Source organism: Nyctibius grandis, chromosome 1, assembly GCF_013368605.1.
Source record: "Nyctibius grandis isolate bNycGra1 chromosome 1, bNycGra1.pri, whole genome shotgun sequence".
NCBI lineage: Eukaryota > Metazoa > Chordata > Aves > Nyctibiiformes > Nyctibiidae > Nyctibius > Nyctibius grandis.
In genome coordinates, this window is record NC_090658.1 from 50,369,037 (window position 1) to 50,383,675 (window position 14,639).

Here is a 14,639-nt window from a genome sequence, read left to right on the forward strand (position 1 = left end):
CCGTGACCACCTCACCGGTGTCGGAGCCCGGGGGGAGGGAGGCGGGGCCGCCGCGGCCAATAGGCGCCGAGAGCGCCGCGGTGACGGAGGAGGCGGTGGCGCGGGCGCTGCCGTAAAGCGGGCGCCGGGCGGCGGCGTGGGGGAGTTGTCACCGGTGCCGGTAGTGGGCGAGGCGGGCGGGCTAGGCGCTCCCTGCTGCCGAGGGCAGCCATGGCGGGGGCGCTGGCCCGCAAGGCCGTGGACTATGTGCGCAGCAAGGAGTTCAGGGACTACCTGATGAGGTGAGCGCGGGGCGGGGGTCGTCGCCGGCTGCCGCGCACGCCCCTGCCTCGGGCAGCCGCTCCCGCCGCCCCGCCCGGGGAGGCGGCAGGGACCGGTGTACCTTCCCGGACCCCCCGTCCCCCGCAGCCTCGGGGCGCCCGAGACAGTGGCGGCGGCCGGGTGGTGTCGTGTGACCTCTGCCGGGCTCGCCCTTGCAGGCGGTTGGGCGAGGATCCCGGCGGGGAATGGGCGCCCGTCGGGCAAGGGCGAAGCCGGCCCGGAGATGCCATGGGGGTGGTCGCGGGGGACGGCGATGGCGCGGGGCCCGCCATGGCGTCACGGCGCCGATGCGCCCCTTGGCACGGCTGTCGTCACCTCGGCTGGCGGAGGCTGCCGAGGCTGCCAGTCTGCCGCCGCCCCACCCCGGGGAGACCGGGCTTGACCTTGAAGCGAAGCGACGCGGTTTGAAACTGCCGCGGCAGGTGCGCTTCTCCGTGACCTTCCTTCTGCCGGCCGGGGAACCCAGCGGCTTCCTCCAGCGGCGGGTGCTGCCCCTCCGCAGGCAGGTGCCGGCTGAGGGGGCAGCGGTGGCGGCAGGCACAGGAGCCGGGGACATGGGCGCTCCCACCGCTGCCTGCGACAACAGCTTTGCCCAGCTGTGGGCAGAAGCAGGCTTGGTAGCAAATGTAGTCTTAAGACCACTTATTTACATATCCTCAGAGATTTAAATTGGTACTTTTTGCAGAGGCTTGTTAGAGCCCCACTTTCATGGGAATACGGCTTAAGTCACCTCCCAAAAAAGCTCAGTACTTTTGTCGAGCTTCAGGTTGTGTGCTGTGGTAAGGGGTATGGCACCCTGAACTGAAATCACAAGAACGTCGTGAAGATACAGTTGCGGCACACTTGCGTAAATCTGGTTGAACTGCTGTGCAGGAATTGTCTCAAGTAGGCAGGCTGAAGTTTCCTTGGCTGACAAGTAGCTTGACAAAACTAAACAAATAAAAATGGGCTCTTCTAATAAAGGTGGTTGGGCAACCTTTCACTATAGCTGTTGCTTGCTGTTCTACCTACACCTATTGCAACCTGTGTTTGTTGAGCAAGCATGTAGGAGGACATCTCTTTATCTGAGAAACTTAGTCTTGGTTACAGTACCAGGAGATGGTGTAAGCCTGCATGGAAGAGGGATTGTAATGTAAAGGCTCAGTGAGCAGAATGGTTTGTCTGGCATTTGCAAAACCAAGTTCCACAGAAACAGTGGGGCAAAAAGGTAAGTAAAATATGAGAAGGAAGAGAACATCCTTGAAGCAAAACGAAGAAAGGTCAGAGCAGGCTTCTATGTGGATTCCCTTTGAAAGTCTTGAGGATATTGTGTAAGCTTGATAGATGCATTTTAATGTTAACGTTTAGTTAATTGTACCAGAATTTGTCTGAAGCATGTAAAAGGCCCGTAAAACAGCAGTCTGCTTCTTAATTAGAAAAACAAAAATCCAGAAGAGAGAACATCTGCTATCTAAGATCACCACAGTTACTTGCTGGAAGTATCTCTTTCCTTACCAAAGACTGAGAAGATAGCTGAAATAAGCCTTTTTAGTTGTATTTAATCCTAATTCTAGTCTTGAAATAAGCTATCTAAATAAGACTATTGCAAAAAAAAAAAAAAGAGCATTCCTCAGGATTTTACCTTTGTGAGATGGGTTCTGCCTTGTTACGTACAAAGATACCTGCTTAATTTGTACTACTGTTACTGGGTGTGTCATGAAGAGCTGAAGTCAGTTGCACCATCTGGTATGGCCTTTCAGAATTTTCTTGCTTGCTAGGAGATGGATTTGTTGAGTTTAAAATTTAGATAACAGTCAACAAAAGACTGTAGTCTGTCTTCTCCATAGAAGAAATGGAGTGTATATACTTTAGAGCTGTATCTCTTTACATTCACAGAATCACAGAATGTTAGGGATTGGAAGGGACCTCGAAAGATCATCTAGCCCAATCCCCCTGCCGGAGCAGGATTACCTAGGTCATATCACACATGAATGTGTCCAGGCGGGTTTTGAATGTCTCCAGAGAAGGAGACTCCACAACCTCTCTGGGCAGCCTGTTCCAGTGTTCGGTCACCCTCACCGTAAAGAAGTTTTTCCTCATATTTATTTTTTTTTATATATATATATATATATATATAAAAATATATATAATATCCTCATATTCCTTCCTGAAGGCTCTTGCTTCCCCAGACTGCAGGACTCTATCCTGAAGAAAATTCCCTTCCTGTCTTGCTCAACAGAGCAAGAGTTTCCTCAAAGCTCTGAGACTATGGTGTCTGTTCTAGAAATCAGCATCTAATCACTGAAGTGAAGCAAGGCTTTATAAATGTGAAACTTGTTTGTGGGAAATGATGAATTGAGATATTGTTTGCAATACCAGTGTTGTGCTTTAAATTGTTTGGCCCTAAATAGAATAACTGAAGTTACCCAAAGTGGTGGAATTGAGTGTTCCATTATTATGGCTTGAGGCAATCAAAACCTGCAGACATCTATTGGAATAAATAGCTTCAATTTCAGCTTCATAACTTGAAAACATGAAAGCAAGTGAAATGAATGCATGCCACTTTCCTCAGGTGGATATATCTGGCATTAGAATTGCATTACATCATGGGTTGGCTTTTGGATCTTGCACAAAGAAACAAGATAAATTGCTTTTAAAACTGTCATTAATAATTAAATGTTCTGCCAATTTCACATCTGGCTTCTCTTAAGTGGTGATTAATAGGGATCTGAATAACTGTAAATCGTGTAAGTACAGATTTAGCCTAACCATGTTGTAATTTTTTGAAGTAAGCATAGTAAGAATGTAAGCTGTAGGTGGACTTTTCCTGCTTCTTGTAAAATGCAGCAGAAATGTTAATTTAAAACTAGCTGATTAGCATATGAAAGCTTGGTAACATTGTGAACTTGAAACTGTGGGGTTTTTTCTATAGATCCTAAAAATGTCAGCTGTCACTGAAGTTGTATTATCTAAGCCACTAATAATAGCTAACTGAGTCCTCTTACTTCCCGTGCTAAAGATTTAAAACGGCATCTTCTGAAAAACATCCAGTAAAACAGCTTTCCTCCTCTTTTGAGAGAGAAGACCTATAGGCCAGACAACCTCTGGCATCTTCTCGTGGTAGAAACCTAAATTATTTTAGTTGCATAATGAATCCCAAGGAGTCCCAAAATCTTCTGGTAATAGAAAAATAAGTATGGAGATTGCCATCTTCTGGGGTACTTCTGAAATGTCTCTTCCTGATGACTCAGCAGTAATGCTAATGTAGTGACTCTGTTACTGTAGATGGCTTTGAAATAGATAGTTCATTTGTTGTAAAGCTTGAGTGCTTATGTTGTCTAAAGCTGTCTAGGACCTTTCTTTTAATTGAAATGAACTTTAAAAGAGGTAGCACCAGTAGTATTGATACCAGACAGTTTAGTAAAAGTAGGCCTCAAAGTAAAAGGCCTATTCTGTGTAACCTTTAGACAGAATCAACTTCCCTTTCAGTGATTTTTCTCTTTCAGCTAAAATAACTGCACCTTCTGAAACTGCATGTTTTGCAGACAGTGTCTGCTTCTGAGACTGATAACCCTTAGAGTTATAGTCGTCACTGATTCTTGCTTGTGCTTAGTCTTAAGAGAATCCAAGGTCTCTGTTAAATTCCTCTCTAATTACAAAGAGGCCAAAGATAAACAAGACTCTGAACAACATCTTTGTAGTGTCTTAAAAGACTTGATTCATAGCTCTGATGCCAGGAGTAGAGATAAATCCTGTAAGAAACAGAACAGCATCTTCTTCTCGGAGCCACCTGCATGTGACAACAGAAAGGCCTCAATCACACTTGCACGGAAGCGGGGTCACACAGTGGAACAGCATCACTATAGGGGGATTGCGACCCCCAGAGACCACCAAAGACCCCTTCCCCAATTTAGTACGCATGTGCAAAGACATTACATAGCAGATGCATAAGCTTTCTTGGAATAGGTGGGCTTTTCTCAGGAATTATATAAATATTCCTCTTTCTATAATGTATATAATGAGTGTGCTTTTGTGCCTTGGTGGACATGTTAGGTGGAGCAATCCCCCATGTCCCTTGGCCAAATAAAGTAATGCCTGCTCGTTAATGCTAAAACCTGGTGTTAAGGAGTTTTATTCCTGATTCCTGTGACAGTATAACTAGAACTAGCTGATCTTCAGTTCTCCTCATTACTAAATCTGTAAACGCATGGACTTTAGAATTTAAAAAAATGTCTTCTATCAGTCTGTGCTAGAAATGAAAGGAGACAATGCCTCCTGCCATTGGCTTGTACACCCAGAGAACTGAACAGTCTACCTCTTGCAGAAGCATAATAGTCTTTCCACTTAGGGAATGGCAGTGTGGGGGAAACGGGTGGTAACAGTTCATCTGTATTTGCAGAATGGTCTCTGGCCTATTAATATCCTCATTGCCAGTATGAGAAAGATACATGTGAAAATTTTGGAAAAATAAATCTTCCTCAATATAGTCTTTCTGGAATGGGTTGTAGTAGCAGTATAAGGTATTAATCAGCTGTTGGTTCCTCTTGTGATGTCTAGACACACAGAAAGCAGACACAGAGAAACTAATGAACGAGTAAATCCAACAACTGTTGTCCACAGTTCTGGAAACTTTAGTACAAAGTGCTCCCTTTGTTAAGGGACTGAATGTAGTTCTTGGAAACTACTGATTTGGAATGGTGTCACTTCAGGAATAGATGGACGCACTTAGCGCGGTATCCTCGCTATTAGATAGGGTGCATTTGTTGCAGCTGTATTGGCTGCAGAGGTTTGGGGCTGGATGCCTGCTTCTGGAAAAGTATCTATGACCTTGATCTGCCTCTTCTAGGAGTATAATAACTGTTCCAGTCTCATGTGGATATGAGGACAACCTTGCAAGACCTTAGCCAGAGCTGCCTACTCTGTTAAAATAGCAGCAGTTTGATTCTATTTTAGGCTCTCACATGCCTGAAAACAACTTCCACTTTACAAATGAAGGCTGACTTCTGTTGGCACAAAAACATTGTGCCAAGAGACACATTTGAACTTGTTTAGTTAAGTTTTTATGAAAAAACCTGAGGTGTGCACTTGTCTTGTGAACTTCAATTAATTATTGCTGTAGTTCAGTTAATAAAACAAAAAACAAGTGGTTAGGCTAGTCAAGGACACCCTAAAAAAGCATCTTGAACCAGCCTGCGACTTGTTAACAAAGACTCACTGAAATGCATGTCCAGTGTGATTTCTTAAATAGACTTCACTGTTCCTTTATCATAGCTTTTTGTAAAACTGTTCTAAGAAGATGGAAATCAGTATGAGGGAAGTGAGTGTTAGGAAGTGTTCTGAAGCTTGGGGCGGTGGTAGGTGAGCAGCAATCGGGCAGCAGTAGGCTTTCTATTAGGAGCTGGTTTCTTAAAAGTCATAATTCAGAACTGAGTCCTGTCAGTATCTTTGTTAGAGAATGTTGAAAAGTTCTGAAGCATTTTAAAAGGTATAGTAGCAAACAATCTTCAATATATGCTGTAGTCTAGCTTTCATGCATAGATCACTAAGTTATTACATAAATACATTGGTACCTATATGATCACTTAAATGAACCCTAAACATGACTGGAGTGTAATTGCATGTTAGATCACTGAAAATGTGTTAGAGCTCATGTTTGGTACAACCACAGTTGGCCTGAGCTTAGTGACACTAGGATCTCTTGACAGCGTTTGGTTTGACCTACTTATGTGGGTATACAAAGAATTCCAAGTGACTTCTTCAAAGCCTCTACAAAGCAATGGTAGCTGTTTAGCTTTGTCATGGACAAACCTTGACTGCTTTTGGCATCCTTTTAAACTAGTTGGGGGTGGGATCTTGGATGCTTTGAAGTCTACAGGGGGCAAATGTCTTCCACAGACCATAATAGGATTTTATCTTGCTAGGAAAAAGGTACTTGAGCAGCAAACACTTGTCACAATGACAGCTCTTGGGAAATTTTTAAAAATTTTCTAAAATCTTGAGGATTTTTAATACTGTGGCATTAATCAAGGCTAATGCCACAGCAATTTCCTGACTTCTGTCTTCTGTTTGTGATACACTTTATGTTGATTATGAAAGAAACTAACATTTTTTTTTCTTTTCTTCCATGTGCTTTTTGAATGGAAAACAATGATGGCTCACTCAAACAGTACGGTAAGAAAAGGGAGGGGACTTCTGGTTTCACTTTCTCCCTAACTTCAGTAACTTGCAGTCTTTTTGCCTCAGCACTGTTATGACCTTGTCTGCATCTGAAAAAGCATACTGCAAACCTCCAGGAGTGATGCACTAGTAATATTTATTCACAAGTCTGAGGTTAAGGTGACCGAACATTAGTTCCTTCAGAATGTCTCCTAAAGTAATCACTACAAAATTAAAGGCGGTTCATTTTTTCTCCCATACTCTTTGCTAAGGTGATCAGATCAATCTGGAGCCATTCTTCTGCATGGCAGCAATACTGGTACATAACTGAACTACCTGGCTTATTTTTTAACTAGCTTTACTTTAGACAATAAATGGTACCATATGACTCTCACTACAGACTTCACTTTCCTTCAGCCTTTCAGTTTACTCCTGAAACTGGGAGTGGGTATTTTATGCCTGTTACACTATGAATCATAATGTTACAGAATACTTGCTCTTCTATGTAGACCGAAGACAAACTGTATGGGTGTAGTTTAGTTCTTGTGTTGGAAACTTGAAAGGGCTGCCTGCCTGGAGGTACTTAAAACTGGATAACTATCTCAAGTGAGAAGGTTCCAAATCTACCTCCCTGGTCAGCAGAGGAAAGTTACTTGCTGCAGTGCTGCTGGGATGTGAGCTGATGATTCTTCAGCTTTTGCAGCCTGAGCTTGAAGTGGTCCATAGTCTATAGTGTACTATTTGTTTATGTTCTAATGGCAGCTGAATTAAGTAAAAAGGCCAAGTTGACTTGATTTACCTTTCAAAACAGAAGTCACCACGAAGACTCTCAAAGCTGTAATTGTTTCATAGATTGAAAAAAATCAACAAGTTTAGAGCCTTAAAGACTGTTTTCTGAAACTACAGTTGTTTAAATGACTATAGTAGACTCCTGAAATGACTGTAAAAACTTCACCAAATACATGTACTGCCTCACCACTTACCTTTTGCAGTCTGCTTTAGTGTGGTGATGCTAACACGAGTTGTCTTGCTGTCTTACTGTGCAAATAATCATGGTTGTGTGACTAGATGTTTGTTTCTGGTCCTCTTATTGTCCTTTAGAACTATTTAAATAACTATGTGAAAGCCTCTAAAACAGTATCCTGTGCACTGCTGACTTTGGTTTCTGTGAATGTTCATGTTCTGTTGCAACATATCTTGTGTGTAAGTGGTATTATAGGTACATTTCTTTACACTAGCTAACCATAGCTGTACAGTGTAAATACCATGCAGCTCTTCTCAGTTATGCCATGTTATTTCTGATGTGCTTGAGAGGCTTTAACCATTACAGATGTCAATTTTCCTATCAATCAGTAGGAATATAGTAATCAAATGCATTTATTGCACTCTTCAAAATACTCTTGTTATAAATCTGAGTTTGGACCAGTGCGCATTGTGTAGACCCGTGCAGAAATACTACATTGTTTTGCATATTGCACTAAGGTTAAACTATCAAAACTGTGTGTACAACTTAACTAAAAAAAAACTATAGAAAAAAGTGAGTTTAAGTTTCTTGTATTGCAACCCAAATCTATAGGAAGGAAGTGTGGCTTTTAATCTTACTTTAGTGTTACAAGCTAGTATCCAGACTGGCAAGAGTATCTTGGAACTAAAATCGCAAGAAACTTAAATATCCCTTGACAATTACAAATCATTGTATTATCTGCAGTGTTACAGTTAAGGAAAGTGTCAAAAGAATGGGTATAGTTGGTATCTGCAAAGTTTTTTCTTGCAAGGTGCATATCTTTTGCCATATCTGGCCAAGTGACTTTTGAGCATCCTTAGTTTCCCATTAGGAAAAGCTGATGCAAGTACTGCATGTGTCTTCAGTGGAAAGAATTCTACTGAAGCCTTGTTACTTGTAACAGTAGTGGAAATTGGACTTATGATACTATTTTTCTCAGTTTGGTGACAATACCCATCAAAATGAGCTATCGTCAGTTTTTTGGACTTGATTTTTTCCAGTTGCCTGTTTTCCTGTCTGTGTAAGCACCTGTAGCTAACTGCTCTACTCTTATATCTGTCTTATAAAAGAAGGGTTTCACTGTTCTCACTTACATCAAAAGTAGTCCCTGTCTTAACTTGGAATTTTACCCTTAACTCTGTCCTCTGAAGCTTTGTGTGGCTAAGGAAAACTGTAAGAATACTGCAGGGGGTCTGTGTTTCTGTGTAACTTTATTTTGCTTTTCCCTCTTCACAGCACTTTTGGGGGCCAGTTGCCAACTGGGGACTTCCTATTGCTGCTATTAATGACATGAAGAAATCTCCAGAAATCATTAGTGGCCGAATGACATTTGGTAAGACCTGAGACAAACTTCTTGTCAGTAAACTGACTGCAGAACACAGATTCTGTCCTTCAGGCAGTGATATATTATTAGTTGCTTGCAAACTTGTTATCAAAGCAGATATAGATATCAAATATCTTGTTATATAACTTCAGAGTCCACTTAAAAATTGAGGTCCTGAAAAGTTACAGAGCTCTCTTCCAGAGAGCTTTCCAGTAATTTGGAGGGAGGGAGGCGGGTCTTGAGTCTTAGCAGTTTTGATCACCAGACTCACTCCTAAAGTAGAATTCTTTTGGTATCTTATACAACTGCATGCACTGGTTCAGAATGCATCTCTTTACCCAACTTTATTCTTTGTATCGAGAACAATGATGCCTTGTGGTTAGTGTGAGACTTAAATATCAACACTGACAAAGCGAAGAAATGGTAATGCTTGGTCTGCAGGGTGCAAAAAGCAGCTGAGGGATGTTAAATCCTTGCAAAGCAGTTGCCTGTGAGAGGCTAGTGTGACTCTTAATGGAGTAGTGCGAGAATTTCTTTTTAAGTGCATACACAATTTTTTTTCCTCCTTTTTTGGAACATGGATAGTTTTTGCCTAGATGTCTGTCTCTGTGTTTTATTGTTCAAATACTTCTCTAGTATCATAAATTTGATAGCTTTAATTTATTAGACATAATGCCAAAGTTAAGCTCTTCCTTAACTCAGTTAATAACTTAATCCTGAGTGATTCTTCTCCCCGAAGCAAAATGCCTTTGGGTTAAGGAAATTTATAGCCTCATGCTTACTAGGTTCTGCTTAGAGTAATTCCGTCTCTTAATCAGCTTCCTTGAGATGGAAGACTAGTTCAAATAGTCTCTGGTATAGTGGAACTGTTTTGCAGATAGTGTTTTGGTGGCATCTACCCAGCTCAGCAAAGCTGAGAAACTTTTTTTTTAATTTTTACAAGTATATATAGGGTGGTATGTGTACAAATATTTTTTTGATCTTCTAGGTTCTGTACTTAAAGGCTGTTTTCCTTGAACAGTTCATTTACCGATTATTTTTTTTTATTCTTTATGCCTGTCAGAACTTCACAAAACTAGTGACTTGTTGGGTTGTAATTTCCTGTATTTAAATGCAATTACGATAGGAGAGTATGTTAAAATTGTTTCTCATCTGGCTGGAAAGCAGGTAATGTCTGAATGTTCATGATTTCCTGGAGACGGAAACCTCTTTCTCTTAAAGACCATTTTAGAATGTTCCCAGCAAGAACTGTATTTAAATAATTACTATTTTTAAAAATACTGTCCTAGAAATTGTCAGAATAATTGTATAGGACAGGCCATGTCTCATTGGGATTAACTCTTACTCTCTGGCTGAGATAGTTCAGGTAATAAACTAAAAAGGCTTCAGTTGCATCACAGGAAAGTGTATGAGGAAAATGAGTTTTTGTGGAAAGCTGCAGCCCTGTAGATTTTCTTGTGTAGCAAAAATGAGCACTGTTCTGTGTTTTCCTGCATTGGATCTTCAAAGTGGACAAGTTTGTAGGACTATTGGAAAACTCAAAAGCAGTGAGAAGCATTCTACTTGTCATTACATTCCACTAGTATGAAAATTATGCCTCAACAAAATGCAGATATTAAAAATAATCTACTAACGATATCTATCATGTTTTGCAGCACTGTGTTGTTACTCCTTGACTTTCATGAGATTTGCCTACAAAGTGCAGCCAAGGAACTGGCTTCTTTTTGCATGCCACTTCACTAATGAAGTTGCACAACTTATTCAAGGAGGACGACTGATCAAATACAGGCAAGTCACACTTTAAAAAGGGGAAGTCATAAACTGGTGGCTCTTGGAATATTGTTAGTGGCTTTTAACTGTGGTGCAAACCCCTGTATGGTTTCTGAGCTTGTTTAACTTCATTACCTTTTGCAGACCTTTTAATAAGCTTGTTGTCAGTATGCTGAACTATGACTTGTTGCCTTGCACCTCCTTTGAAGCTTCTGAGGGGTACACACAGAAAAGGCTGAAAACTCTTATAGTTGTGGATGTAGACAGGGCTTTCAGCAGCTGCTGGCTATTTTGGGGTTTGTTTCATGTATTATGTTGAATAGTCTGCATGTGTCCATCTCTAACTAATTCCTGAGATGGAAACATGCATAAAACTCTGAAGGGGTGTATGTCTGAAAGAGAAATCAAGCAAAACCTCTCTAAGCTGGCTGTTATACATATGGGGTAGATCCAACTGAGTGTGACTGGGGAACAGACTGCAAGCAGCCTCACATCCTCAGTGTGTAGCAAGTAGTGCAGACTCTGCCCCAAGCAATCCAGATGAGTCAGGAATTACGGCCTTTCTCTCTTCTGCTCCAAGAAATCTATGTGGAGCAATGGGAGGATGAAGCCTCCTGAACTATACATTAAAAAGTGAAACCGAGCAAAACTGCAAGTGGGCCTTCCTTTGCATAAATAACTGGCCAAATGTCCTTCATTCCTAAAGCTCAACTGTAAGTCCAGATTTTTTATAGCAATTGCAGTTCAATATTCACTCTTAAAAAAGCTGTTCTTCTCTTGGCAGGATGGAGAAAAAGAACTAATATTTAACTTGAAATAAGCCAGGGAATGTGTTCATCCCGAATTACAACCAAGGAAGACTTGCCATCTACAGTTGCTGTGATAGTTACAATGGGGATAAAACAGAAACACCTGTTATGAATATGACCCCACCAAGAATCCTTCTACTAATTTTTTTATCTTGCCTTTTAAAAACTACTATTCAGCAATGTAAACCATTGCTTTTAAAGTCTTGCTGCCTTACAGGTCCTTAATAACTACCCTTTTAATAAAGAGTTAGTCATCCAAATAAGCAATATTTGAAAACCAACTTTTTCTATCTAACAGTCTACAAAAGTGTCCCATGATGGTTTGACAAAACTCGTTTTCAAATCAACATGAACAGAGGTCAGTAAACAGAACTGTAGGTGGTATCATTGTTGTGTGTATTAACGTATCCTTAAAAGCCATTTAACTTGGGTGCATTCATTCCTATTCCATCTTTTTTTTAACTTAAGCAGTGGCTTGCTAATCTACAAGAACAAATGTGTAGATAGGCAGCCTGGAAGTGACCAGCTGTCCCTCTTCCCTTACTGCATGCCTTGTCTCAGTAAAGAGACATTTTTAAGTCGCACATTATTTAAAAAAGACTTGGAAAAGCAAAAGCATAGCACTGAATGAAGGAAGGCAACAAAGTCTGATACTGTTCTTTAAGAAGTTCTAAATGGATTTTATTTTTTTTCCCTACTGTTTGAGTTGTTCTAGATGTATGTAATCCTTATACAGGCAAAAACTTAAATTGTTTCAAGTCTAAGATCTGAAGGACACAAGGTGCCTTTCACTAGTTTTTGACTTCATTGGGAGGGTGGTTTTCCTTCATGACCTGCCTGAAAGTTACACTGATGTAAAGATATAAATAACAAAGAATGTATGTGATGGATTTTATTTCAGTGCAGTGTTTTTGAACAATAAACATGTTCTAAATGGCAATAAATCACTTCAACGTTTTGAAAAGTTTTGTTTATCATATTGTGATACCAGAGCCTGAAGTGAAATTTTAATATGGAGTGTCATTTTATTACTGTAACAGCATGAGCAAAAACAGGCTGGAAAAGTAAATGGTATTATGCTTTGTATGCACTGAGTTCAGGCGAGTGTCCTCTGGATCCTAATACCTACCACATCTCTCCTGTGTCCTTAAGAGCATTATTTATCAAGCCATTTACATACTACTTCTTTGTTTAAATAATGGTGCTGGGGAGGGGCGGGGGGAAGAACCTTAAGGAGGAGGAATGAGGAATTATTGCAATAGATAACTGTATGGTTAATCTGCATCCTCTTCCTCTGGCACAAAATTCTGAGATGCATTGTCATGTGGTCATTTTGCGATGGTGCTGTCTGGGGTAAGCCAAAGTAGAACATTTTAAAGATACTCTGGAGACTTTTCTATTCTTGAGTCTGAATATGTTAATGGAGCTAATGGCTTCCATTTGTCTTTTTTTTTCTTGGTTTTTATTTTTTTTCCCCTCAGGTAGCATTGGATAAGAGAATGGCACTGTGCCAGCCTCACTGATTAATAATAATCCAAAGTTGGAGCTCAGTATTTGCATTTGATGTATAAGATTATAGGGCCTGTCTCTACATGCTGTTACTCTGGAATACCTATTTGATTTTAATTTCACAGCTTGCTTTAATCCTAATAACTTTTCAACTGCAGGATATGCCCTGCCACTAGAAACCTGTGCTGCTCTGATCCCACACCCTGTCCTGTGTACTGTTCCTGTTCCACCACAGTAAGGCTGGGAACCACGTGGCCTTTTCTGTCTTGCTGCAGTGGCTGCTGCAGCATCAGCTGCTCTCATCTTTCATGGTTTTGGACAGAAAAGAATTTCTCACCTTTCTGAGAAAGTGCTGCTAGAGTGCTGCTTAGGAATGTTGACACCCTTGGGACTTCAAGTGGGAGACAGTACCAGCTAAGCTTTCAGTCTGTACATTGGTCCCCCTTCTTCCACAGTTTGAGCTCTCTTGACCCACTTCTTCCAAGGGGAGACTTAGACTATAACTTACTATGACATTAAAATAGCTCACAGTCTCTTCTGCTGTTGCAAGAAGGTTAAGTGTCTTTGATCTGGAAGCTTGCTGATTTATTATTGTAATGTGGAGATCATGAGGTAGCACAGTAATAAATGGCCAAAAAGCAGTAACTGTAATTGTGGGGTGGGAAGAGAAGAAATTACTTGCAAGGCTTCTTTAATGAGGGTAATAACAGCTACCTAGAGTGAATTTTGTTCAACCTCCCGCAACTGTCTCATGCTATATAGTAATTTCAGCTAATGCTGCTATGTATGGTATATTCTTTTTCCATTTTGCTTCTGTGACTTCTGTATGAAGAAGAGAGCTTTCCCTACTCTAAAACCAGCAGAAAACTCTCTTTAGCCAGGGTACTGCAAATACAGCCTGCCAGCTCTCAGAAAACACATTCTTAGTAAAATGTAGTTCTCTATAGCATTGTGGGTTATCTTTCGTTCTCCATACAAAGCACAATGGTGCCATCTGAGCAAGGACAGCAATGTAGAAAACTGGGGGACATACACAAAAAAAAATAAATATCTTAAGTTTACAGACCGAGAGAAGGCAGCAAGAAAGGCAGAGTTTGCTCCTTGGGGCCAAGATAGGTTTTGACATAGAAGTAAAAGTGTTTAGAAAATGCAATTCCAGGTTAGCACAGAGCAGTCTTTCAGCTACTCCAGTGCCTTCCCTGAGCTCTCTCCATGAATGCTGATACAAACTGTATTATGGCCTAGCTAATACGTAGGGTATCAAATGTACTTACTTCAACTGTACCTATTTCCAGTGTACGTGAACCTGTCTTATACTGCCACAGGTGCAGACATGTGTTATTTCTTTACATGCCAGTTATAAGAAAGCAAAGGGAGTAAAAGAAGACCAGGAATAAAAAGAGACTGAGAATAATAATTTTAAAAACCTACTAATGTGATATATTCATCAGTAGGCTTAGCACAAAGCCCTTTATGAATAGGGCCTGTTTCTTCATTCTAACGTGATGGACTACCAACAATATAAAATGGTAATATATGGAAGATTCACAAGCACAGTTACCAGCTCTCTTAGGTTTTCAGCATATGTCTCAGGCTACTTTGCTCCTGTCTGCATTTGGGGAAGAACAGTGCTACCTACCTACCTAATGTAATATGTCCACAGTTTTGCTTCTATAGAGCTGGAGTATTTCTGCTGTCATCTTATGCAGAGGCTAAAAAGTTTATTCTGATCAAATAAGACATTGCTGCAAGTTTCATTATCTTTGCA

At 40.9% G+C, this 14,639-nt stretch overlaps 1 protein-coding gene across 1 annotated transcript; it reads left to right on the forward strand.

Moving 5' to 3' along the window:
• Positions 1–84: 84 nt before the first annotated feature.
• MPC1 (mitochondrial pyruvate carrier 1) lies at positions 85–12,309 on the forward strand. The gene is made up of 5 exons (XM_068399085.1): positions 85–281; positions 6,468–6,471; positions 8,696–8,792; positions 10,439–10,571; positions 11,338–12,309. Exons 1-5 carry the CDS (start codon positions 211–213, stop codon positions 11,354–11,356), a joined length of 324 nt encoding a protein of 107 aa, XP_068255186.1. The 5' UTR covers positions 85–210; the 3' UTR covers positions 11,357–12,309.
• The last annotated feature ends 2,330 nt before the right edge of the window (positions 12,310–14,639 follow it).